Below are 26,088 nucleotides of genomic sequence, written 5' to 3' on the forward strand. Positions count from 1 at the left end.
GTAGTGACATCTCATTATTGTCTTAATTTGCATTTCCCCGATATCATATTATTTGGAGCATCTTTTCATATGCTTTTTTTGCCACCTGTATGTCTTCTTTGGTGAGGTATCTGTTACAATCTTTGGCTCATTTTATAATCAGTTTGTTTGTTTTCTTATTGTTCAGTTTTAAGTGTTATTTGTATATTTTGGATAACGGTCTTTTCTCAGATATGTCTTTTGCAAATATTTTCTTCCAGTCTGGTTTGTCTTCTCATTCTTTTGACATTGTCTTTTGCAGAGCAGAATTTATTAATTTTAGTGAAGTCCAGCTTATCAATTATTTCTTTCATGGATCATGGCTTTGGTGTTGTATCTAAAAAATTATTGCCATATGCAAGATCATCTAGGTTCTCACCTATGTTATCTTTTAGGTCTTTTATAGTTTTGAGTTTTGTATTTAGGTCTCTGATACATTTTTAATTCGTTTTTATGAAGGATGTAAGGTCTGTGTCTAGATTCATTTTTTTGCATGTGAATGTCCAGTTGTTCTAGCACCATTTGTTGAAAAACTATCTTTGTTCCAGTGTATTATCTTTGCTTCTTTGTTAAAGATCAGTTGACTATATTTATGTGGGTCTATTCTTGGACTGTGTGTTCTATTCCTTTATTTGTCTATTCTTTTCCAATACCACAGTCTTGATTACTGAAGCTTTATAGCAAGTCTTGACGTTCCATAGTATCAGTGCTCCAACTTTTTCTTCTACTTCAACATTATGTTGACTCTTTTGAGTCTTTTGCCTCCCCATACAAACTTTGGAAACTGTTGATATCTACAAAATAAGTTGACAGGATTTTCATTGCAGTTGAATTGAACTTATAGATTAAATTGGGAAGAACTGACATCTTGACAATATTGGGCCTTTCTATCCAGTAACATGGTTGAGATACTGTGATTTATGATAAATATACATTTGGTCCTCCCGTTTCTGACATAGGGCTCCTAAAACCTCTGGAATTTCCTCAGTGGCAAGAGTGATAAAGGTGTCCTGATATTCATAACAGATCCCTTTCAACCACATCTGAGTTTATGTTAATGAAGTGACCTTTGGAAAGTAAGGTTGGGGCTGATTGCCAGGGGAACCAATCATGTGATTGGAGGGTTGGAACTTTCAGTCTCATCACCTTCCCCAACCTCTGGAAAGGGGCGAGGGGCTGGAGGTCAAATCAATAGCCAATGGCCAATGATTTAATCAATCATGCCTATGTAATGAAGCTTGCATAAAAACCCAGATGGATGGAGTTCAGAGAGCTTCTGGGTTGGTGATACATGAAGATTTGGGGAGGGTGGTGCATTCAGAGAAGGCAGAGAAGCTCCATGCTCACTCCCACCTACTTTGCCATAAGCATCTCTTCCATCTGGCTGTTCTTGAGTTTTATCTTTTATAATAAACTGGTAATCTAGTGAGTAAACTGTTTCTCTGAGTTCTGTGAACCGCCCTAGTAAATTAATCAAAACCAAAGATGTGATTGTTAGAACCCCCAAACTATAATTGGTCAGTCAGAAGCACAGGTGACTGGACTTGTGATTGGTGTCTGAAGCTTAGGAGGGCAGTCTTGTAGGACTGAGCCCTTAACCTGTGGTATCTGATTCTATCTCTAGGTAGAGAGCATCAGATTGAGTTGAATTGGAGGACACTCAGCTGGTGTTGGAGAATTGTTTGGTGGTGTGGAAAAAACACACACATTGGAATTGATATCAGAATCATAGAACCTAAGTAGTGATTGGGGCTCACAATTACCTCCTTTCTGTCTACTGCCTCCACTACCACTTCTGTTCATGAGTGTGTATTGATGGACAGTTTTGTTTTGAGGGAGTGAAGAAAAGATTTGAGGTGAAGAGCCCCAGAAATAAAGCACAGGGTGAGTTTCCCAAGGTCAAAGTCTGACTTCTCTCACAAAAAAGTAATACAGGAAAAAAGCAAGAGAGGTAGTATTGCTTTGAGGCCCACCCAAAGGACAAAAATCTTCCTAGACCAAAAGAGAGGAATCTCTTGTCATTTCTACCTGAACATCAGATGCTGTGTCCAGAGGGACTGTCGGTCAGAATTGTAGCAGTGGGAACTGTGCCTGCAGAGCACCAGGAAAGGGGCAGCCTCACCTAGGGTATCTGTAGTTGGAGGAGTGCAAGGTGTCTTCTATAAATGGCTTACAGGCAGCAGGCTCCTTAAAGAAGTTCAGTGTTCAGAAGAATATGAGTGGGTTTGCACTAGAGAATATGAGAAACTCCGCGAGGCTATGTCTGCGGTATATTTGGGTAAGGCTGGGACTGTGGTCCTGTCTCAGGCAAGTTGAAGACTTGGCTCCTGCAAACTTCTAGTCTTAGTGTTAGTGTGATCTTATTTATTCCCAAGGCTGGTGAGGTCTGGGGGACATTAGGTTACACATCCATGTCTTTTCTTTACCACAAACCAGTAAACCCCTTCTGAGCTGGATCTGTGTCCTAATCACTCCTGTATCGCCCATAGGATAATGCCTTGCACATGGTGAAGGACATTCCCAGTCTCCACTTCAGCCCCCTTTCCAAAATTACCCTCATGTCAACCTCTGGAAGACTTTCCCTAGGAGAAGTCTTCCCAGTGCCCTGTGCATGTCTTTGTTCCTCAGGCTGTAGATGAAAGGGTTCATCATGGGGGTCACCACAGCATACATCACTGTGGCTACTGAGTCTTTCATGGAGTAGGTGTGGAGGGGCTGCAGATATACCATACAGAGAGTCCCATAGAAGAGGGAGACCACAGCCAAATGGGAGGCACAGGTGGAGAAGGCTTTATACTTGCTAGAGGCTGAGGGTATTTGGAGGATGGCTCTGACAATCCAGACATAGGACATGATCATGAACCCTAAGGGGGTGAGGAAGATGAAGGATCCTGTGGCAATTAGCACTGTGTGATTGACTTGGGTGTTGGAACATGCAAGCCTCAGCAGAACATACATCTCACAGAAGATGTAGTGGATCTTCCGGGACCCACAGAAGGTCACTCTGGTCATAAGGAGGGTGTGGATGAGGCCATAGAGGACAGAGAACACCCAACACAAGGCGAGGAGCAAAATACAGAGCCTAGAGCTCATGGCCGTGGTATAGTGGAGGGGGCGGCAGATGGCCACATAGCGGTCATACGCCATCGTGGCTAGGATGAGGTTGTCCAGGGCCACCAGGGAGACCAAAAAGTAGAGCTGTGTCAGACACCTTGCATAGGAGATGGCTTTGTTCTGGGACTGAATGTTCACCAGCATCTTGGGGATTGTGTTGGTGACAAAGAAGAGGTCGGTAAAGGAAAGGTTGGCCAAGAAGAAGTACATGGGAGTGTGCAGGCGGGAATCAAAGCCAATGGCCAGGATGATGAGCACATTTCCCACCACTGTGACCAGGTACATGGACAGGAACATCCAAAACAGAACATGTTGCTCTTCAGGACTCTCTGAGAGCCCCAGGAGCAGGAACTCGGAGACTCCACTCTGATTGCTTCCATCCATTTTCCCAACTTTCTGCAATATTAGCAGCAACAAACATTTACTAAAGGCCCTCAACTGAATAAGAACATTCAAATAAGCAAAATCAACTGTTTTCTTAGCATCAAAAATATCTTAGGCTACATCTTACAATTTTTTTATGCATAAGAAAAAACGTAATAGACATAAAAACAGAACATGAAAAATCTCTATGTAATTTAGTCATTCCAGCAAGTTTTAATGTGGCATACTCAATATTATAGAAATAATATCCATGTCTTATTTTAAATCATAGCATCTTACAGTTCCCTTGAAGTCCTTAAATATTAATATGTTATATTATATTATTGTATAGATTTAAATGACACTTAAAACAAGCGTATGCAGCATAAGAAATTGATGTTATACAATTGAACAAAGGGGAAAAGTAAAAATATGGAAAGGAAATGGAAAAATTATCATTATTTGCTGATAGGACGATCTGTCTGGGAAAACTAAAACAATCAACTGAAATGCCATTACAAATAAAAAGGGATCTCAAAACACTTGAAATCAAGTCTGAGCTCTGACACTTTCTAGCTGTGAAACCTCCCCCAAGTTACTTGCATTCTTTAAGACTCTATTTCTTCGTGTGAAAAATGGCTTGAGGTGAGAATAAAATTAAGTAATAAAGTGCTTAATACAAAGAGCCGGCCTGCAGTGAGTACTCAAGAAATATTATTGATTATTATTATATGTAAGCAATAATCAGGAACAATAAGATTAAAGTATAATGTGAAACAATCCCATTCCCATTATCAATAAACAAATCTATGCATTAAAATGTTAACCAGAATCAGGCAGGTCTTCAAATTCTCCAGAGAAGCATACAGTAACAACTTAATAAATGGATAGACATACCAAGATCCCAAATGTGTGTATTCTACTGAATTAATCTAAAATTTAACCTATTAGAAGTAAAAATTCTAACAGAGTTTTTAAGGACGAAATCTCATCTAAATTTAATCTAAAAATAAGTGTGAAAATAGGCTAGGAAAAAGTTGAAAAAGAGAGAACACGGGGACACTTCCTCTGGCAAAATATAAAGAACTCTAAAACAGTGTGTTACTGGTGCTGGAATGAGCACTTCAGATTCAGACCAAAGAACATATAGGATTTAGTTGATATTATGGTAGCACTTTTATCAGCAGACAAATTTTGTATTATTCAAGAGATGGCATTGAGACAACTGTCTAATTATTTTGGGGGTAATGTGAGATCAATATTTGTTTCTTACCAAACACATTTCAAGCATACCAAACATTAAAATAATTTAATGTTTTTCTTTTGAAAACCTAATATCTAAGAAATAAAAATTTTAAAAATTCAAAAAAAAATAAAAAGGAGGGCATATAAATAAGTTACTTTGAATTCTACTGCTTGGACATAGATAATAATTGTTCACATTTTGATGTTTTTATTATTTGAGATGTGAAGGAAGAAAAAAGCCAGTCTATGAAGTCTTGATCAAAGAGCATTGCAGAAAGAGAGTTGCATGTGCAAAGGACCTGAGCTGGGCCTTTGCTGTATTTAAGGAATTAAATATGGCTCAGTAAGGCTAGACTGAAGAGAAGAGTAGTGAGATGGGATTGCGCAGGTAACCAGGGTCCAGGTGATGTGCCTTTTGAAGTTTTTTTTTAAGGCTCTTTTTTTAAGATTTTAAAATTTTATTCTAAGTGCAGTAAAGAGCCTTAAAAAGTTTAAGCAGAAGAGGATGTATGTATTTAGCAACTATCCTTCTATTTGTGTTTTATCAATAGTATTTTAATAATTGGCCATGGCTTTTCATTTTTAATCAAATGATTTTGCAGTGCCTTTTACTTTAATAGCTTTGGGAATATTGAACCATACTTGCATTCCCAGTATAAAATATTAAATTGATTTGCAATAGTTTTATTTAGACTTTTGTAGTCATATTTATAAATGAGGTTTGTCTATAGTTTCTTTTTTATGTAGCATCCCTATCACTTTTTTGATATGATTTGTTTGCATTAACGTCCATCTTAAATTTGTATTCAGTTATAGTCAATTTCTACTACTTGATATTTGTTGAAATTTCTTCAATAACTTAAGATGTAAATTTTTAACGAAATCCCATGGAATTAATTTTCCTAAAACAGATTTCAATGCATTACAATCTGTTGATTATAAACAAAAAATTCCAGGGTGAGTAATTCAAGCAATACAGAAAAATTTACTTTGAAAGAAAGTAAATGTCATCCCAAATTCTGCTGTGCAACCACAGTTACCATTTTCATGAACATACTTTCAGCATTTTTCTTTGTCATGTGTATTCACTCAACAATGTGATGGGGATCTTTCTCCAAGGCAACATTGTCATTTATTACTTATTTTTTCTTCTTAGATAACCTTATATTTATGCTTGCATGATTTTTTAACCTTAAAATTAAAATTTACCAAGTTCTATTCAGGAACCACATGGAATTTCACTTTGTGGAGATATGTAACATTTTGGTGTTTTTATTATTTGAGATGTGAAGGATGTTTCTCCTTCATTGATTTATCTGACTTACAATTTTTTTTCAATCTAAAAATTATGTCTCCCCTCATTTATGAGGGTCTTCTTAAATTCTGTATTTTTTTCTGTTACATTTGTTGGAATTTATACTATAACTATATTGGATATAAATCAGCATTTCATTTTGGTGAGACCCCATCTCTCCTAAAAAAAACCTGTAGTAAATTCCAACCTGCCTCTTTGAAAATGAATAGACAGGTTAAAATAGTGTTTTAAACACTCAATGGTCTAAAAGAGGGATATCATTCCAAGTATTCAGGTGAATAATTCTTTTGTGCAAATGACTTTCTTTATGAAAAAAGAAAAAACTTAAAAAATTAATTCGTGATGTCAATGAGAGGAGAATATTGCATCTGTCAAAAGAGAGTGCTCCTCTATCAAGAAATTTTGCTTTTGGGTGAAAAATAAGATCATGAAATTAAAAATATAATGAAGCAAGTGATTGATTTTTGGCATGGCAGTGTGAGGAGCTCCATTGACCAAGTCTCCAGTGACGCTGGTGAAAATATAAAATATAAGGATTTAAAACCTGTGGAAATGGTCCTAAAGGCAAACAGCAAATGAAGAAGCATCAAGAAAATCCTTGAAAATTCAGTAAGAAATATTGAAATATTAAAGTAAAAAGATGGGAAAACAAATATCATGCAAACAGCAACCGCTGAAAAACTAGAGTGGCTACGCATTAATTTTTAAATACAAAAGTACATTTTAGGGATTAAAAATAGGCTTTAATTAAAAAATGTTACTAGTGATAAAAGGGGACATTTTATTATGATAAAAGGGTAAATTCATCACTGAGATATAACAATTATAAACACATATCCACCAAAATATATAATGCAAAACCAACATATGAAAGGAGAAATAGATAATTCAAAAAGAATGGGTAGAGAATTCAATATCACACTTTCGAGAGTGGATAGAACAACTAGGCAGAAGATCAACCAGGAAATAGAAGACTGGAACAACACTATAAAGCAACTATACCTAACAACATCTATAGAGCATTCTGCCCAACAACAACAGAACAAGATTCTTTTCAAGTGCCACTGGAACGTTCTCCATGATAGACCATATGCTAGGCCATAAGACAAACCTTAATAAAATTTATAGATAAAAATAATACAAATATGTTCTTCAAGTGAAATGGGATAAAAATAGGAATAAATAGCTGGAAAAAATTGGAAGCATTCACATATTCATGGAAATTAGAGAACACACTCCAAAATAGCCAATGAGTGAAAGAAAAAACAAAAAACAAAATTAGCAAATAGTTTGATATGAATGCAAATGAAGATATAGCACACCAAAACTTATGGGATGCAGCTAAAGCAGTGCTTAGAAGAAATGGTTTTGTTGTAAATGTCTATATTATGAAAGAAGGAAAATCTCAAATAAATAACCTAGCCCTACCCCTAAGATATTGGAAAAAGAAGAGCAAACCAAACCTAAAGTAAGCTACAAGGAAGGAAATAATAAAGATTAGAGCAGAAATCAAAGAAATAAAGAACAGAAAATCAATAGAGAGTATCAATGGACCCAAAAATTGGTTCTATGAAAAGATCAACAAAACAAACAAATCATTTGCTAGATTGACTAAGGAAAAAAAGAAGACTCACGTGACTAGAATCAGAAATGAAAGAGACACTACTACCAACTTTACAGAAATAGGATTATAAAGAAACATGATGAAATATTATATGCCAACAAATTAGATAACTTAGATGAAATGAACAAATTTCTAGAAAGACATTAACTACTGAAACTGACCCAAGAAGAACTAGAGAAAGTGAATAGATCTATAACAAATGAAGAGAATGAATTAGTAGGAAACAAAGAAATGACACACAAAGAAAAACCCAGATCTAAATGGCATCATCACTGAGTTCTACAAAACATTTAAAGAATGGGCCAACTTTTGAAACTCTTCCAAAACAAAGAGAAGAGAAGGGAGCACTTCCCTACTCGTTTTGTGAGACCGGTATCACCCTGATAGCAAAACCAGACAAAGACATCACCAGAAAATTACAGACTAATGTATCTTATGAATGCGGACTCAAAAATCCTCAACAAAATACTGGCAAATATACAGCTAAATCTAGCAACATATAAAAAGAATCATGTACTCTGACCAAGTGGGATTAATCCAAGAAATGTAAGGTTAGTTCAACACCCAAATATCAATTAATGTGATACATCATATGAATATAATAAAAAACAAAAATCACATGATCACTTCAATAGACATGGAAGAAGCATTTGACAAAATCTAACACTTTCACGATAAAAACACCTAACAAATCAGGAATAAAAGGAACTTCCTCATTCTGGAAAAGCAGTATCTATGAAAAACTCACAGCTAATATCATACTTAATGGTGAAAGACTAGATACCTTCCCCCTGAGATCAGGAATAATACAAGGAGGTCCACTCTCACCACTTCTACCAACATCGTACTGGAGGTTCTAGCCAGCGTAATTAATTAATCAAGAAAAACAAATAAAAGACATCAAGACTCGAAAGGAAGTTGTAAAACTATCTCTATTCACAGATAACATGATCTTGTACATAGAAAATCCTAAAGAGTCCACTAAAAAACTCTACTAGAACTAATAAATGAAGTCAGCAAGGTTGCAAGACACAAGATAAATATGAAAAAAACAATTGTATTTCTTTACACTTGCAATAAACAATTTGAAAATGAAGTTAAGAAAACAATTCCTTTCACAACAGCATAGAATTAATAAAATTCTTAGGAACAGATTTAACAAAAGAAATGCAAAATTTTACTCTGAACCAAACATTGTTGAAAGTAATTAAAGATCTAAACAAATGGAAAACAATCCCATCCTCATGGATTGGAAAACTTAATATAGTTAAGATGGAAAACAATCCCATCCTCATGGATTGGAAAACTTAATATAGTTAAGATGGCAACAGTCCCCAGAGAGATCTACAGAGTCAATGCAACCCCAGCAGAAGCCCAGCTGACTTCTTCATAGAAATTGATACAAATTGACCCTAAAATTCATATGGAATTGCAAGAGACCCAGAATAGCCAAAACAAACCTGAAAAATAACAAATTCTGGGAACTCACATTTCCCAATTTCAAAACTTACTACAAAGCAACAGTAATGAAGACAATGTAGTACTGGCACAAGGATGAACATATAGATAAATGGAATAGAATTCAGAGTCCAGCAATAAACCTGTGTGACTATGGTTGACTGATTTTTGACAAAGGTGCCAAGATCATTCAGTGGGGAAAAGAAATTTTCAACAAATAGTGCTGGATGGGACACCAGGATAGCAACATACCAAATGTGGACCCTTACCTCACACCATATTTAAAAATTAATTTGGAGTGGATCAAAGTCCTAAATGTAAGAGCTAAAACTATAAAACTCTTAGAAGAAAACATAGGGAAATCTTCATGATCTTGGATTTGGCAAAGTGTTTTCAGATATGACACCAAAAGCGTGAGCAACAAAAGAAAAAATACACATTCACATGAATGACATTGATAGCAGAAAGCACAGTGAAAATTATGCTGTGTTTTACTTCATAAAAGGAAAACACCACAGTGAAACATAATAGAACAACAAAATACAAAAAACCAAAAAATACCAAAAACGAAAAATACTTACCATATATGTGATAGACAAAGGTTGAATATGCTTCATAGAGAAAGAGGTATTGTAAGCTGATAGTAAAATTACCAAGCCCTCTATTGGAAAGCAGCAGACATGAAAATACAATTCACAAAAGAAGAAATTCAAAGTCAGTAATCACATAAACAAACATACAGCTTCACTACTGGACAAAAGATGAGATGAACAGGCAGTTTTATATCTGTTGAAAGGAAATAAATGGGTACAACTTTCTAGAAGGAAACTTGACAGTCCATGTCATAAGCTCTTAAAGGACATCCCTTTGAGTAACCCCAGTTTTAAGAATTTATCTTAAAATACATTAGACAGAAACATAGATATGTATGTATAAGACGTTTGTCAGGACCCTGTTAAAAATAGTAAAAAAAAAAAAAAAAAAAAGAAACAACTCAAACTCCCACCATTAGAAATATAGCTAAAGAAAGCACACAATCCATACAATTAAAGGCACAAAATGAAGCCATTATAGATATGTATTCTACATGTAGGTATGTTCATAATTGTTAAATTAAAAATGTAATTTATTCTTACCTTGTAAAATAGAAAAATTAACGATAATGCTTATTTAAAACTCATCGGATCTACCCCTGGTGTCATTGTGAGGAGGAAACAAGGAAACGCAGGTAAAGTGCTTTGTACTGGCTGAACTCTCTCTCTGCTGTAGAATGTATGCTTTCTAAATTACAGATCTTGTCACTTATCTTTCTATAGTAGCTGAACTCCCCATTTCCTCTAGAAAAGCCCATGCCGTGGCCAGGTTGTGAAAAGTCCATGAGGCCTTGTCCTCAGTGGATCTCCTGCTCTCTCTACTCCAACAATGCCTTGCAGCTTGCACTTTTTTAGCATACACAGTGAGTTGCCTTGGTCCTTCATACTGGCTGTTCCTTTTCACAGAATTTTCAGTGAATGCATTCCCTCCTATGCTATTCCATTGTTAGCCAGGCAAGACCCGTTATAGCTCCTGCTCAAGCATCACCTACTGGTGACATCTCCTCCTGCTACACAGGTTCCACTTCAAGGTCTGTATCATTTCTTGGCCTTTACATTCTTTTAGAATGCCCCATCTCAAATTTTGCTTAATTGTGTTTTCTCCTGGGAGACTGTGAGAGCAGGAACAGTATCATTTTCATTCATGTATCCTCAGGACCTCTAACAGAGCCAGGCCCAACATAGGGATCAAGAAGTGAGGGTTGAACCGAACTATATAGAATATTAGGCATTCTATGCGTTCCATTTATTTGAGCTGAGTGAATAAAGAAGAGTCATAAGCCCAAGAGCCTCAGTGAATAGGCGACAGTACAGATAAAAATATAGTTGTTTGGATAATCAGCTAGTGTGCCATGGAAGTGTGGAGTTTGTTCTGCAGATTCAACCTGAACATGTTAAATTTGAAGTAGCAGTAGAAGAAGCAAGTGTGATGTGGGAACTGTGAGTAACCTAGGAGATTAAAGTAATTTGGAGCTCCAGATTGGGGAAGGGGAATGTGAGGAGGCCCAGCAGTGAGCAAGTGAAGGGATTTGTTTTCTCAATGAGCAGAGTTGAATTCCCAGATATTCAGAGTTGGTGGTATAGTAGAAGGAGATTTTAAGGCAGAAGTTTAGGTCCAAACCCCAGTTTAACACATGCAATTATCTTTTAAAGAAACTTCTACCCTTTACTGAGTATTTGTCCAGACAATGTGTTAAGTGACATCTCTCTTTCTCTCTCTCTCTCATCTATCTCTTCTATTTAGTTCACACAATAGCACTATTTGTTTCTATTATCCCATTTTATAGATAAAGCAACTGAGACTTAGAAGGTTAATGAATTTCCCAAATTCGTCAACTAGTAACTGATGGAGTTGGGATTTGACTCCCCTTTTGTGTCTCTAAAGTCCATGACTTAACCACTCTGCCACACATTAAACAAGAGTAATGATGCCTACCTCCCGGTGGATTTAGAGAAGAGCTGAAATGCTGCATGTGGAAGCACTTCTCCAATCTTAAATCCCTGTGTAAATGGGAGGTGCTTTTATGGAGATCTCAAAAGGATTCCAGTTCTTTACCATTTCCCTATGTTTCTATCTCCCACCTCTACTCCAGTAGGAAACCCTGCTCTCAGAACCAAGAGGTATCAGCGGCCCCAGTCTTGCCTCCATCCTGGACATGGCTCTTCTCCTGGAACCACATCAGTCCTGTTTATCAGTTTTGGAGAGGCCTTGGGGAGGCAGTCCCAAGACAGCCTGTTGAGATAAACCTGGATAATTGCTCCAATGTTACTATCTATAAGCAAGAGACTTGGGAAATGAGTCTCGTTTACAAAGAGTAAACCACCTCCACCTTGGGCAGCAATCCTAAAGGGTGCCCTAGGAGCAAGATTAAACCATAATTAAAGATGACTTTACCCATATGCTCCTGCCTGGCTTTGGGTCATCAGAGATCCAGAAAGTCTCAAGAACTAAACTTGGATTAGGATGATTGCAGATTGTTAGTGACCCCAAATATTAAGGAAAAGCAATAGAAAAAAAATCATATTTGAAGGAAAGTAATGTCGTCTTAGACTTCAAATTATTTCTCTCAATAATTTTTTAAACAGTGTCTAGCACAAACCAGAGATAAGCAGATACAAGGGGAAATAAGGTTCCAAAAGCAAGAACCAACAGCTGAAATTATATAGGGACTTGAGATAGTATAATAATCAGACATAGACTGAAAAACTAGGATGTTACAATGTTTTGGATATGGAACCAAGGTTGAAAATTTTGGCAGGGCTTTTCAAGAACTGAAGAAAACCAAACAAACATGAGTCACTAGCAGTCAGATAAAAACCACATTACCCGGGGCTGGCCCGGTGGCGCAGCAGTTAAGTGCACACGTTCCGCTTTGGCGGCCTGGGGTTCGCCGGTTCGGATCCCTGGTGTGGACATGGCTCTGCTTGGCAACCTGTGCTGTGGTAGGTGTCCCATATAGAAAGTAGAGGAAGATGGGCATGGATGTTAGCTCAGGGCCACTGTTCCTCAGTAAAAAGAGGAGGATTGGCAGCAGTTAGATCAGGACTAATCTTCCTGAAAAAAAACAACCCAAAAAACAACACTTTACCAGCCCTGCAGAAATCCTGTCATGTTCTCCTCTAGTCACTGTTCCTGCAAGGGCACTCACTCTCCGGACTTCTCATAGCATAAATTAGTTTTACCTATTTTTGTCCTTATTTAAATTGATGTCTACCTTTTGTACTCTTTTTTATTTGATTGTTTCACTCACTGTTATATATGTGAGATTCATCCACATTGGGCACCCCCAAAACAATTACGATAGTCACATCAAAGATCACTGATCTCAAATCACCATAACAAATATAATAATAATGACAAAGTTTGAAATATTATGAGAATTACCGAAACGTGACACGGAGACACGTAGCGAGCAAATGCTGTTGGAAAAATGGCGCTGATAGACTTGCTCAATGCAGGGTTGCCACAAACCTTCAATGTGTAAAAACTGCAGTGTCTGTGAAGCACAATAAAGTGACACACAATAAAATGAGGTATGCCTGTAGCTTTGAGGTATAATTTGAAATCATGAAGTGTGATGTCTCCAGCTTTGTTCTTTTTTCTGAAGATTGATTTGACTATTCATTGCCATTTGTGGTTCTACATAAATTTTAGGGCCGTTTTTTCTATTTCTGTTTTTAACTGCCATTGGAATTTTGATAGGGATTGCATTGAAACTATAGGTGGCTTTTAGTAGTATGGGCATTTTAACAATATTGAGTCTTCCAATTCATAAACACAGGATATCTTTCCATTTATTTGTGTCTTTTTAAACTTCCCTCATCAATGTTTATAATTTTCAATGTACAGACCTTTCGGCCTCTTGGTTAAGTTTATTCCTAAGTATTTTATTCTTCTTGATGTCATCATAAATGGGATTGTTTGCTCAGTTTCCTTTCAGATAGATCTTGGTTGGTGTACAGAAACACTACTGATTCTTGTATGTTAGTTTTCTATCCTGAAACTTTACTGAATTTGTTTATTAGTTGTAACAGTTATTTTTTTTTAGTGGAGTGTTTAGGATTTTCTCCATATAGGATCATGTCACCTGCAAACAGATCATTTTAGCTCTTCCTTTCTGATTTGAATGCCTTTTCTTTCTTTCTTTTTTTTTGTCTTACTGCTCTTGCTAGTACTTCCAGTACTATTTTGAATACAAGTGGTGAGAGTGGGCATCCTGATCTTATACCAGATATTAGAGAAAAAGAATTTCATTTCCCTCAATAATCATGATGTTCGGTCTGGGCTTTTCATAAATGGTCTTTATTGCATTGAGTTAAGTTCCTTCTATGCCTGATTTGTTGAGATGTCTTAATCATGAATGGATGTTGAACATTGTTAAATGATTTCTGTGTATCTATTGAGATGATTGGTTCTTTGTTTCACTCTGTTAATGTGGTGTATGACATCGATTTATGTATGTTAAGTCAACTTTGCACACAATGGATGAATCCTACTTGGTCATGGTGTATAATATTTTTGATGTAGTGTTGATTTTGGTTTGCTATTGTTTTGTTGAGGATGTTTGGGTGTATGTATATCAGAGATACTGGTTTGTAGTTTTCTTTTATTGTCTTTTTATGACTTTGGTGATGATGGCCTCATAAAATAAGTTTGGGAATATTCTCTCTACTTCTATTTTTTCAAGAGCTTAAGAAGGATTAGTATTAATTATTCTTTGAATGTTTGCTAGAATTCACCATCTGGTCCAGATGAAGCCATCTGGTCCTGGGCTTTTCTTTTTGGGGAGGTTTTTGATTGTGGATTCAATCTCCTTTTTTGCTATTGGTTTGTTCAGACTATTTCTTCTTGGTTTGGTCTGGGTAGGTTGTATACTTCTAGTGATTTATTTATTTTCTCTAGGTTATCCAATCTGTTTGCAGAAAAGTGCTCAAAATAGTCTCTTATGATCTTTTTGATTTCTGAGGCATCCATTGTAATGTGCCCTCTTTCACTTCTGATTTTATTTGTTTGAATCTTTTCTCTTTTTTTCTTAGTTTAGCTAAATTTTCTTGATTTTATCTTTCAGAAAAGCAGCTCTTAGTTCTGTTTATTTTTTCTATTCTCTATTTGATTTATTTCTGCTCTGATCTTTATTATTTTCTTTCTTCCACTAACTTTGAGCTTAGTTTGTTCTTATTATTCTAGTTTTTTTGAGGTGTAAAGTTACATTGCTTCTTTGAGTTCTTTCTTCTTTTCTGATGTAGGTGTTTATCACTATTAACTTCCCTCTTAGTACTGTTTTTGCTGCATCCCATAAGTTTTGGTATGTGGTGTTTTCATTTTCATTTTGTGAAAGATCTTTTAAAAATTATTTTTGATTTCCTCTTTGACCCAGTGGTACTCAAGAGTGTGGGATTTAGTCCATGTTTCTATGAATTTTGCCACTTTCTTGCGGTTATTGATTTCTAGTTTCATTCCATTGTGTTCAGAAAAGATAACTGGAATGATTTTGATCTTAAATTTGTTAACTGATTTGTGACCTAAAATGTAATCTATCCTAGAGAATGTCCCATGTGCATTTGAGAAGGATGTGTATTCTTCTGCTGTTGAGTGGAATGTTCTGGATATGTCTGTTATGGCTGTTTGGTCTATAGTGTTCAAGTCTGGTGTTTCTTTATTGATTTTCTATCTGGCTGTTATAACCATTATTGAATGTGAGGTATTGAATTCTCTCACTCTTATTGTATTGCTGTCATATCTCCCTTCAGATCTGTCATTATTTGCTTTATATACTTGAGTGCTCTGTTGTTGCATGCATATATATTTACAATTGTTATATATTCCTGTTGAAGTGACCCTGTTATCATCATGTAATGACCTTCTTTGTCTTTAGAGACAATTTTCTGACTTAAAATCTACTTTACCTGAGAGAAGAGTAGCCAATATTTCTTTCTTCTGGTTACCATTTACATGGAGTAGCTTTTTCCAATCCCTTCACTTTCAGCCTATATGTGTCTTTAATTGTAAAGTGAGTTTCTTGGGTGACTTCAGAAAATGGCCGAATAAAACATCTTTTGCTCACATCCCCCCTCAACAACAACAATTTGGCATCCATCCCCAAGGACAAAAGTGCCTTTGTGGGAGCTGTGAGATCTAGTGACATACACCAATGCCCAGCTCTGCATTAAGTAGTAGGCATACAGACTTTGGTCCTGGTTGCACACCATGAGGTGGCCTGTGAACCAACTCCTGTCCTTTTCAGACATGATCTTGGAGACCCTGGAGAACACTATCTTGGACAATCACCCACAGATGAAAGATCCTTTTAGGAAGTCTAGGTTCCCAGTGGAGAAGTTCTAGCACACGGTTGGAGCAAAAAAATATGAGTTTGGATGTATTGGAGAATTAGAGGGAAATATGGGATGGTGCAAATCTATTATTTTAAGTTTAGTAGGTAAATTTTTGCCTTAAATTTAAGTACCCAATAAGCATGGTTTCAAAGGTAGGCGAAATCTTCCCTGCATATGAATCCCACTAAGTAGGTGATCCTATATTAAACCCCACAATGTTCTCCCAAAGAATGATGTAAGCATGGGATCCTTCTAGTTACACAGTGCAGGCCGTAGGCAATTCCTTATCAGCAGTTCTTGAGAGTGAATGCACATTATCTGCTGCTGCTTAGCTTTAATTTTAACAAGGCCTACCACCACAATGGCTAACATTTATTGAATACATAATATATACTAGGAGTTACCCCTTTACATGCTTACGTGCATATCTCACTTAATTGTCACAAACAGTGCTTTACACGTATTATAGTCAAACTTCCTGACAACACAATGAAGTAGTTTATACTTGCTTTGAAAGGTTAAGTAATTTCCCAGGGTCATACAGCTTACAAGTGGCAAAACCAAAAGTTGAACTTGCTTCAGTCTTACTCTAGAGCCAATGCTGTCTACCACTTTGCTATACCACCTTTTATTGTCAGAAGACAGTGTGCAAGCTTACTGTAAGGTAAATAGGTCAGCTGGCTATCAACACTTGACTTCCACTGGAGAAGATATTATCTACAGTCATCACAACCTATATCACTGCAACATTCAACCAGATATCTAAAGGGAAACAGGCAAGAGTGAAAAGAAGCACCTAGTAATGGCTTTTCATTTTCTTATAGGATCTTTTTGGTTAAGATGTACCTTATTGTACCTATATTTGCCACAACTTTTACTGACTTAGCTTACCAAGTCCTTTTTGGTAACCATCAACAATAATCAATATATTACGAAAATATAGGCCTGAGTTGATCTTGGGAGAAATAAAGAATAGTGTGGTCTAACTGTGGACCATGTAAGTTATGAACTGGTGATGGTGGACATCAATGCAAAGATAATTAGTTTGAACTTTATTCTGTAGGTGGATTAAACCTCTGGAGATTTTTGATAGGGTAGTGGTGATGGTGATATAACCATTTTCTATGAAAATTAATATGATCATGGTGAGGAGAATGGCTGAACAGGGAGAGACTGGGGACTGAAGACCATCTAGGAGGGAGTTTCAATCATTCAGGTAGGAGATTATGAAGTGTCTATAAAATCACTCTTTCCTGGCTCCTAACATGATTGCAACCGTGCCAGTGGGATTTGTCACATATTAGCAGTGCCAGGTGCTATGCCAAGTGGAACCACTGGGACTGCAAAGATGAAACTGACTTGGAAAAATTTGTCCCAGAGATAAAAATGAAGTTTTCATGTGAAATTTAAGGTTGCAGGAGGAATGTAGATCTTGGATGCCTGGTCAAATATTGCAGGAGCTCTACATAAGACTCCACCCTCACCAAACCCTTTCCAGTCCTAGTTTCTATTCTTTCAGCTTGGGGGCTTTACAGACATGGGGAGTCCAGTGTCAAAAACACTATGGGTGGGGATCCAAGTCACCAAGGTGACTGTGATGGTGGGGAAAGTTATCTTTCCCTGGAGTTTACTCTTGGCCACATACAACAGCACAACCAGATATCCCCTTATTTTGGTCATGAGCTGCCCCGTGTTGTTTCAAAAGTATTCAAGCACATCCTTTATTATGTGATAAATTTGGATGGCTATGATTTTAGAACATTATTATCATAAGGACTTAATCTAATTATGTTGACTTGATGATGGGGTTGTTCTGATGTAGTCCTGGTGCTCAGGCATGAATTTTTCAAGTTTAGATCACAGGTCCTGGAAGTGAGGTCTCCATGGTTTCTCCCTTTCTCATTCTTCACTACTTAATGTGGTGGATGCAATTAGTTGGAAACCCCCATACTGGTTGTGAAGTCACTACCACTAATGGAAATGAATTTTCCTAACCCGAATTAGCTTTCTCAGGGAAGACTTGATGTCTCTGTTCCGCAAACTATAGATAAAGGGATTTAGCATGGGGGTTACTACTGTGTACATCACTGATGCAACTGTGTCTGTCTCTGCTGAGCGGGTTGAAGGTGGACTGAAATAAACACAAAAGGAAGTTCCAAAGAATAGAGAGACCACAGAGAGATGAGAGCTGCAGGTGGAAAAGGCTTTTCGCTTTCCCTGAACCGAAGGGATCTTCAGGATGGTTGAGAAAATGTATGCATAAGAGATAGTCAGGCAAAGCACACAAACCAGGCCCACAAGACCCCCAATGGTGAAGATCACCAGCTCATTGATGAAGGGGTCTGTGCAGGACAGACTCAGAAAGGGGTTGATGTCACAGAAGAAGTGTGGGATCTCGTGGTTTGCACAGAAGGATAGGCTGTTCATTAGGAGTGTGTGTAGGAGAGAGTGGAGGGCATTCATGATCCAGGATGTAGACACCAGGAGGACACAGAGCTCAGGTCTCATGACCACGATGTAATGGAGTGGGTGGCATATGGCCACATAGCGGTCATAGGCCATGACAACCAAGAGGCATGCCTCCAGCATCACAAACAGCATGAAAAAATACAGTTGTGATAGACACCCTGCATATGAAATAACCTGATTCTGGGTCCATATGTTTGCCAGCATCTTGGGGACTGTGGTGGACACAAAGCAGCTGTCAGCGAGGGAAAGGTTGGCCAAGAAGAAGTACATAGGGGTGTGGAGTTGAGCATCAGTGATGATGGCCAGAATGATGAGGAAGTTTCCCATCACGGTGACCAGGTACATGGACAGGAACAACCCAAAGAGGACCTCCTGCTGCTCTGGCTGTTCAGAGAACCCCAGGAGGAAAAATTCTGAGACGCTGGTCAGGTTTTCCCATTCCATTTGTCTGTAAGCAGAAAGTTGGGTTAATTGAATGAGGTTGATAAGCCCTGGATGAACTCTGAAAATTATGCAACGTTCCAATGTTGATCTTCTGCTATGAGGTTGAATCATATGACATATCCAATATTTAACTGCTCGTGACCCACAAAAATGGCAGTTTCATAGAGTTCAACTAAATATTTGCAAATGCCTGTGCTTGGTGCCATGGGAAACCAAAGATTTGTTTACAATGGGAGAAGAGGTTTTTTTTGCTTTATTATATAAGTGTTAATCCACTAAGTATATTTTGTGGATAGAGTGGAGGTGTTTGTTGGCCTGGCTCTTGTGGTATTCATGTGGACATTATGACATGAATCTATTCTAAGATTTCACAGTTCAAAAAACCTTTAGCATATTTTCCCAATACTTCAAAAAGCATGGCTATTGGAAAAGGGGTTGGGAATTGGTAAAAAGCATATTTAAGGCTGAAATCATTATCACCACTATCTACACAGCTGGCCTGGCCAGAAACTTGTGTGTTGTTACTGACCCCCATTTTTCTTCCTCCCTGCCTGTATCCAAATACCACCAAATCCTGGCAATTTACATTTTTCAATATAGCTAAAACTTACCCATTTCTCTCTGTTTACCCACTACTCTCAGTCCCAGCTGCCACTACCATTGTTCAGGGCACTATCATTTATCACTTAGATTTGGGCAGTTGTTCCCCATGCCTCCAGGCCCACGTGCCATCTGGGCTCCTTACTATAGAGAGAATGAGCTTTCTAAAAATCATATCTGATTTTATCACTCCACCTGAGAAATCCTTCAGGGGCTCCTCCTTACTCACAGGATAAACTCTAAACCCCTTAACACGGCCTGAAGGCCCTTGGTCATGCTGGCATTTGTTAGAGACGTTTCTAATTCCTCACAGATCTCCCTCCTCCACTCCACGCTCTATGCGCCAATTATACTTTCAATTATTTAAAATATTCAGATACCTTCTAAACTTTGGGATTTTGCCCATCTTACGTTCTTGGGCTGGAATAGTCTTCCCCCTCTAGTCATCAGACAAGCCAAACTTAAGATCTGAGCTTAACTGTCACTTCTTCTAGGAAGCCTTCCCTGACTTGCTGTCTCACAAAACACTCACGTTCATGCTCCTCTTGCCCCTGCGCCTCCCACATCACAGCATGTGTCACTCCAGATTGTGACCGTCTATTTACTTGTCTGTGTCCTCCTTTCTACTTCGAGCATCGAGACTGGACAGAAAAGGTGCCTATCTTATTAATTTTTGAAATCTAGCATTACCTCTGAGCCTGATACAACATAGTGCGGAGTAAGCATCCATCATTTGAGTAAATAAACTCTATAGAATAGAAAGAATGGAAAGGAAGATTGGATGGAGGTAATATCAGGCAGAGAGAACAGCCTGAACTTTTTGTTAGTAGTTTCACACATAGCTTTGAGTTAATAAAGTCCTGGCCAGAGGACTATGTAGGAAACATGGTTACAGAGACACAAAGACATCAAACAATGCAGACACTCTCTTTCTAGGTGAAATTCTGGGAATGAAACATGAATTAACCCACAGAATTCATTTTCTACCATGTAACTTTTTTTCCTCCAAAGTTAAGCATGTTCTATGAGTCTGTTGGCTTTGGTTGCACTCACTGAAATGATTACTCACCGGGCAATAGTAGCATCTTGTGTCTTGTTCTCTCCATGGATGTTTCTCACCAAACTGTCTTCCTCTTGTGTGTAGATACCTTTGGACCTGTTGCATACTGCTCACCCTCCTCATTAAAAAATCCATCAAAGGAAAAAATAGAAAGCCCAGAAACAGAGCACAGTATACTTTTAGATTTTGGCCTGCTAAAGGTGGCATGGCCAATCGGTAGGAAAGGGAAGAGAGATTAAACAAATGGTGTTGGGACAAGCTTTTTAACTCTTTGAGGAAAATTAATTTAGATTCACACCTCATAGTGTTTACTGCATAAATTTCACGTGGCTAAAGCATTATATCTAGAGATATAACTATAAAGCAAACAGAAGAAAATACAGCATAATAGTTATTTGATCTCAGGACAAGGATGACCTTTCTAAGTAAAAAACAATGGAAGCAAAAATAAAGGAAAGAAAATTAGTTCCATTAAATTAAATTTTAAAATTCTTCTTTTAAAGAAAAAGAACACACACAAGGTAAAAGGCAAGCAAAAAAGTGGGAAGCTATTTTCAATGTTTATTATAAAAAGAATTAATATTCTTAAAAGAGTAGTTAATAATTTTAATTAATAAGTAAAGGACACCTCCCAATAAAAAAATGAATAAATAATTGCTGACCCTTAGGTCATATCCAGCAAAGGCAGAACCTGCATCTAGCCTCAACTGTTTAATTCCAAGACTGTGTTCTTTCCACTCCCATGTGGTCTCCTTAAATCACCATACTTTGTCTGCTAGCAGCTGAAATCTCCAAGGTCACCTGCTTGTGTGCAATTGGCCAAAATGGGTCATAATAGATGGCGTTTCTCCCACTCTCTCTCTCGAGTCCCCACACTACTCAGGGCCTCGTTTATTAAATTCTGTATTCTCCAAACCCTCTAGACAGGGGTCTTGGTGTAGTGTGTGGATTAGTAGGGCTCAGTGCATATTTGTACATAACTGCAGTGGTTGAGCTCTCCTGACGGCCCTTCCGAGCACAGTCACTTCCATGGTTCCCTGGTTTCAACAGTGAGTGTTTTTCTCCCTGCTCAGAGCTGACCCTCGCCCCTCCCTTACTCAATACAGAGAACTCTTGTTGACTTAAGGCAGACTGAAAAGGCCTCAGAATCTCCACTCTCAACCTTGTTGCTTGACCATTTCTGGCTCAGCAGAGGCAGAAACCCCAGCCCCGATTCCACAGCCAGCTTTTCTCTTAGCTCCCTGAGTCACAGACCAGAGACCTTACTTTCTCCTTTCTTTCCCTGTTTGCTAGTTTAGGCCCAATTTTTAGGCCATCCCTCACTGTAGGAATACCCAGGACTTTATCCAAACGTAAAACTCATTCAATGCATTGTCCTTCCTTTCCACATGGGGTCAGTAGGCATTTTTCCACGCTTGTGATAAAATATAAATCCTACAATTCAAAACAAATTCGTTCTTATATTTTATATTAGCTGTGTGCTGTTTTAACACATGAATTTTCTGTGGCTGATTGGCTATAATTTTCGGTGAACTTAACTTGGTTGTCCTCTGGGCTCAGGTTCAAATTTGAAAATGAAAATGAAAGTTAGAGAACTCGTTTTCTCCACTGATGAGGAAAGAAACATCCGAGGAGGAAAGAAGTAAAAATTTAAGGTTAAAAACAGAGGGAATATGGTGGTTGTGGGGGACTGAGTGATCAGGACATATCTCAAACTCCTGTTCCCATATTGGTCCCAAGGATAAACATTTTAGTCCCACCTCCCCAAATAAGATATATTTTGTTGGCTAGTATGTTTGTTAAAGGAAACCAATAACAGCGATTTCTTGTTAGAGATATGGGAATTGGGTAGCTGAGGTACAGGACGGGGAGGGAGATTTTCATGTGTACCTTTTAGCACATTTTGAAGTTTGAACCATGTGAATGTACAACTTATTGAAAAATAAATTGATTAAGGAAACCATTCCCCCAAACCAAACCATGGGCTCATAAAATGTAGAAAATGAAGACAATGCAGTATAATGCAAGCTCTCTTTGCTGGAGATTCCGTAAATAGCAGAGAAACTAGTTTGGCTGGAGCCACATCCTTTTAATGCCTTAATGCAACGTGTGGCATGAGTGTATATGTTCATGTGTTTGTGCCTGTGTGCGGGTGTGTGAGTGCACGTGTGTCTCCTGTAGAGGCTGGAGGTTGAGTGAAAGGGAATTATTTGGAGAGAAGTCACTGTTGACTCCTGTGCTCCGTTCTTAGGGCTCAATGACTTTCATTGTCTGTAAGATTTAAAAAACCTGGGTCTCTGCCTCTTTTGGCCACTAAGCAGCACAATAGCATCATTGTTGTTAAAGGACTGTTTGTGAGAAATAGGTTCCAAACTGGCCACAGAGTAGGGTGGGCAGAGGAGAAAGGGGAGAAAAAAGGAGCAAAATGGGGAGTCTGTATCTTCCTCTCTCAGGCCTTACCTGGCTGTTCTTGCCAGTCACTGAGGGTGTTACTGGCAGGCTTCTGTCTGCTTCACATACATTTCTCCTCTTGTGACTAGTTAGAAGAAGGTGACAGGAACTCCTTTTAAAGGCACCAAAAGGAAATTTGCTTCATGCTCTGGACGTGTTGAATATTGATTCTTGCCATCACTGCATCTGCTCAAATTTCTCCTTTTGTCTCACAGTATTAGGGAAATTTTATTTTCGTGCAATCTGACAAAGAGGGAGAAGAGCTCTAGGTTAAAATTATGATCACGCCATTGTATATCGTCCTGGGCAGCTGCATTCATAGAACCACGTAGAGTCTAATGACAACCATGTAGCATCCTTCTTCTTTTTATTTCAATATTTGCTGCTAACGTCTGTCCCTTTTAGTTGTTCACAGAACCCATGGAAAATGTGTTCTTGTAATTTCATCAGCACCCTTGGTATTAAGGTTCTGCTATTCTTAGCTGTAGATTGGACAAATCTCAAGATCTGTTAAATTGAAGATAATTAATTCTGCGAGGTACCCCAAAACCCAAGAGGATTGAGAATCCAGTGCTGTGTCCCTGCTGTGAGCTGGCCCAGGAGAGGCTAAGGCAGTAGGGACCTGTCCATGACACCTCTGTGGTCTCAGCAGGATCCTAGCATGCCATTCACCAGCAAAGCAGCTAAATGAGCTTCAGTCGCTTCATTTAACGTTGTGATTTTTTTCTGGGACTCTTCAGGGAAGTGTAGATAGAGGCCTTTAGCACCATGAAAAAGGTCAGATGAGGTGACCCACTGTTGGCTCAGAGAGCGCTTTACCATCTTGTCTTCTTCTAGACATGGTAATCCTGGTCCAGGTTGAGGTTATGTTGGAGCAGTCTCACTTGAACTACTTCTACTTCCTTTTGGCCGGGGAGACCAGAGGTAAGAAGCTGGGCATTACTTCTCAGGGAAGGTGCCAGCAATCAGATTTTTTCCTTAAAGACGTTGCATGAACAGATCTATGGGGCAAGTGGAAGCTGAAGTGACACACAGCAAATGGAATGTCTTCTTTCTCCTGTAGAAATGGTCACATAATAGCCCCTGTTCTCCAAGTTAATCGAATTAAGTACCCAGAGAAAAAAATACAGAATATGGGTGACCTGGGAATATGGATTATTCTTGGAGTCTCTTTGGGACAGTGATCAATTTCTTGTGTGTTCTAGAAGTGCTGGTATTATATACCCTTAAATCAGTAATCTAGTAGTTTAAATACATTATTCCATTTTATTGAAAAAAATAACAACCACGTAATTCCATTCTGAAAAAAATCTGGTTTATTTTTTTACCATGGGCAAAAGGAAAAGAGTGAACTGCTCCTTTAAGAAGGGCATGTAACACAGCTTGAAACATGTGGTATTTGATGTTCAGGATCCACTGACCAAAGTGGAATGGCAACTGGCACAGCTGAATGGACAGAAATTGAGAAGAGAGTGATGGAGGCGTTGGAGCTAGAAAAGTGATATGTGTTGAGTCCATCTTCCTATACCACGCCCTCTTTTCTTAGAATCTGGAGAAGTAGAACATGAAGAGAGCCCAAATCAAACTCCTATTTCCTCAATTTGACCAGATTAACGTCTCCAAAGACTCTTAGCTTTCTTTCTCAGTCCTATACTTAGAGAGGCATAACATGGTCACAAAAGACTACAAGTTCTGGAGTCAGGTAGCCTGGGACTTAATTCAAGCTGTGTGAACCTGGAAAAGTTTCTTAAGTTCTCAAAGTCCCAGTTTCCTCATTTTAATGCCCTCTAAATCACTCATGTATGGGACAGGTTCCAGCCAAGGATAACAGAATTGAGTTGAGATTTTGAGCTGCTGTCCAAGAGAAAGAGAAATTAAAATTCTTCTAAATACTGCACGGATCAAAGATGAAGTAGAAAACGGCTGGATTCTCATATCTGCTTCTGCATTCAGTCTGCTGCATTATCCTGGATTGGTTGAAAAATGTGAAGACCATCTGGCCTTATATATAATTGGAAAAGCGAGGTGCATTTTAAAAGTCTTTTCAAATAATTGTGGATGTTCTTTTTCGATATTACACCAAAGCTCAATAAATCATAATTTCTTAAAGGTTAAGTGCAATGTGGAATCTGACATCATGTCAATAAATTTTTCATCCAATCTTATATTAAAATCCATCGGTATATCTTGCGCTTTGCATGCTTTTGTCACGTCACGCATTTGTCGTGTAGAGATGCTTCACTGTGTTAACGCAGATCTTCCAATGTTTATACACTTCACTCTATAATAGCAAGAAAATCACATTTGTTAAAATCATCACCAATCTCATCACAAAAGTCTTTAATTACCGGCAAGCTGTCAAGTTTACAGTGCCAGATACAAGTTTTCAAAAATCTTATTTTCTTGAAAACTTGAATTTTATTATTGACCACGATTACTGTCAGTTGTTTTCTGTGAAAGGATAGGCTCACTTCAGTCATTTTTAACAGATATCTGTGAAATACCCAAGTCTAAATAACCATAGTCTGTCAGTTGTTTCTTTAACTAAAATAATATTCCAGGAAAAAGGTGGCTCGTCTAGCTCCTAACTCAGTCTCACAAGTCCTTTTCCTCAAGACAAGCTTTGTACTCAGCAGGCAGCAGAAGGGCTTTACGTGAACTTCACATTAAGTATATATATTTAAAATGATGTGTACGTAGAGATAATGAAAGTAATAATTCTTACTGCTTCATCAAGGACTTTTTAAAGTGAAACTGATCTTTAAAAATTAAAAAAAAGATTTTTCCTGAAAGTCTGTGATGGTGAAGAATACAATGATGACCAGTATGGTTTGGTCCCACTGCCGTGCTTCGTGGGAAGAAATTAGCAGTTTTACCCTCCCTTGCTTTTGCACCATTGGTGCAAAATAACACAGTGAAAAAAGCAAATGATATCTTAATATTATTTGGAAAATAGTTTTGACCTCACAGGACCCTAATGGATCCAGGAACTGCACTTGGA

The 26,088-nt window shown here is 37.9% G+C and overlaps 1 protein-coding gene and 1 pseudogene across 6 annotated transcripts in view; both read right to left on the reverse strand.

Moving 5' to 3' along the window:
* Positions 1–2,367: 2,367 nt before the first annotated feature.
* OR1D3 (olfactory receptor family 1 subfamily D member 3) overlaps positions 2,368–26,088 on the reverse strand; it is a 56,412-nt gene continuing 32,691 nt past the window's right edge. The window contains exons 3-5 of one of the 6 annotated variants that reach the window (XM_070225738.1): positions 23,097–23,330; positions 20,646–20,754; positions 2,368–3,528 (exon numbers count right to left, since the gene is read on the reverse strand). In XM_070225738.1, coding sequence (XP_070081839.1) covers positions 2,575–3,528; positions 20,646–20,741 — 1,050 coding nt within the window. In that variant the 5' untranslated portion in view covers positions 20,742–20,754; positions 23,097–23,330 and the 3' untranslated portion in view covers positions 2,368–2,574. 6 annotated transcript variants of the gene reach the window in all.
* Positions 18,035–18,784, reverse strand: OR1G1BP (olfactory receptor family 1 subfamily G member 1B, pseudogene; annotated as a pseudogene).

This window comes from Equus caballus, chromosome 11, assembly GCF_041296265.1.
Source record: "Equus caballus isolate H_3958 breed thoroughbred chromosome 11, TB-T2T, whole genome shotgun sequence".
Classification (NCBI taxonomy): domain Eukaryota; kingdom Metazoa; phylum Chordata; class Mammalia; order Perissodactyla; family Equidae; genus Equus; species Equus caballus.